The 1,571-nt window shown below is 50.1% G+C and overlaps 1 protein-coding gene across 5 annotated transcripts in view; it reads left to right on the forward strand.

Moving 5' to 3' along the window:
* Positions 1 to 1,571, forward strand: part of IQSEC3 (IQ motif and Sec7 domain 3) — a 119,093-nt gene that overhangs the window by 104,415 nt on the left and 13,107 nt on the right. For all 5 annotated transcript variants that reach the window (XM_019515498.1, XM_019515499.1, XM_019515502.1 and 2 more), the window contains one exon: positions 1,141 to 1,240. In XM_019515498.1, the coding sequence (XP_019371043.1) occupies positions 1,141 to 1,240 (100 nt within the window). The remainder of the gene's footprint in view (positions 1 to 1,140; positions 1,241 to 1,571) is intronic.

Consider the following 1,571-nt stretch of genomic DNA (forward strand, 5'->3'; position numbering starts at 1 on the left):
CTCTCCCAGGCTAGGAACAGGCCACGGTATCTTCAGCTGTCAATCAGGCAATTGCACTGAAGGGATTCTCTGTTATCCTTTTACACCCAGACTGTTACCCCGCACTAACAGCTGCATGCCCTCTGACAGCCTTTAACAATCCAAGGACTATCATTACCCTCCACAATAACCCCAGCCCTGTTGCCTCCTAGTGAATCTCCTTTCTTCATCTCTCAGTGCCACAATAGGCACAGCTCCCTCTGCTAGCTAAATCCTTCCTGACAGGCATCGTTACACCCATCTAAATCCACTGCAGTGAGATTTGGGGTAGATTATTTGTTACTCGTGGATAGCCAAAGATGTCTGTGGCCCTTTGAAGAAGGGGCTCCTGCCCTAGTCTAATTGAGATAGGCCACAGGCAAACAATGAATGATTGGGGTGAGCCTGAGAGCAGAGGGCACAGGAGGAAAGCCTGGCATTGCAGGCCTAAGGGAAAGCAGTGAGATTTGAGGAGTAATTTCAAGGCAGATTGGGAAGATAGTTGTCCCTAAGATCAGGCCAGACACTACGCCTGTCCCCTGGATAGGTATATAAAGGCAAGACAGAAGGAGCCTTTCCCCCATTTCACCCTATGCAGGAGTTTGATTATAAAGACTGCTCCCTGCTACTGGCACCATCTCAAAGCCAAGAGGGAAGCAATGAGATTAAGAGCAACTGTACAGGGGAGGACGTATTCCCCAGGAGCAGGGCAGCCTACATACTTCCCTGTACCTTGGAAAGCACCAGGAGGCATTTACAGCTGGCTTCTCCTACCCTTAAATGTCACTGCCTGGCCATAGGGGGAGAACAACTCAGGGTACATTCACAAACTGGCCAGGGGGGCTGCTAATGAAACAAAGCCCTGAGGAGACAGGGCTGTGGGGGATCCAGGGCTGCACATTTAGAAATCCTGAAGGACTCAGCAGCAGCGATGGTGGGCAAAGTGGCCTGACACAAGCAGCACTTGACAAAGGGCCCCCCTGTTATCATCAGTTATCCTGATGTTGTGTTCACAACTCACTAAGCAGCTCTCCTAGTGTGACCTCCACAGTCTGCACTGTTGCTGCCTCCCCCTCTCCTAGTTCCCTTAACTGCTGATGCTTCTCTCTCTCTCTCTGATAGATCCTTAAGCTTTGTCCCAAGAAGAAAAGCTCTTCAACCTACACATTTTGCAAGTCAGTTGGCCTGCTGGGGATGCAGTTTCACCTCTTTGAGAACGAGTGTAAGTCTACCATGGATGGGCAACCTCAGGGGGATTTACAAGTGAAGCATCATCCCACCCAACCCATGAACCTGAAAGGGGGCATTTGAACCAGCTGCTGTCAGATGGGTGAATGGATTATGGTCATTAGGGCTGTGTGGAGCTTCAGGTGGTGATTCAATTTGGAGGAGATTTGGCCCAATTCAGTGGCCAAATCTCTGAATCCAACTAGAATCAGGGGACCAATTTAAAGGCCCTACTCGATTCAAAGCCCTCTGAATCTTTGGAAAAGATTCGGAGAGCTTTGATGAGTCAGGCAATCCCCAGTGGCTGCAGCAGGGAGCTGCAGCCA

This window comes from Gavialis gangeticus, unplaced genomic scaffold (genome assembly GCF_001723915.1).
Source record: "Gavialis gangeticus isolate Ggan-Ray unplaced genomic scaffold, GavGan_comp1, whole genome shotgun sequence".
In the NCBI taxonomy this organism is placed as follows: Eukaryota; Metazoa; Chordata; order Crocodylia; family Gavialidae; genus Gavialis; species Gavialis gangeticus.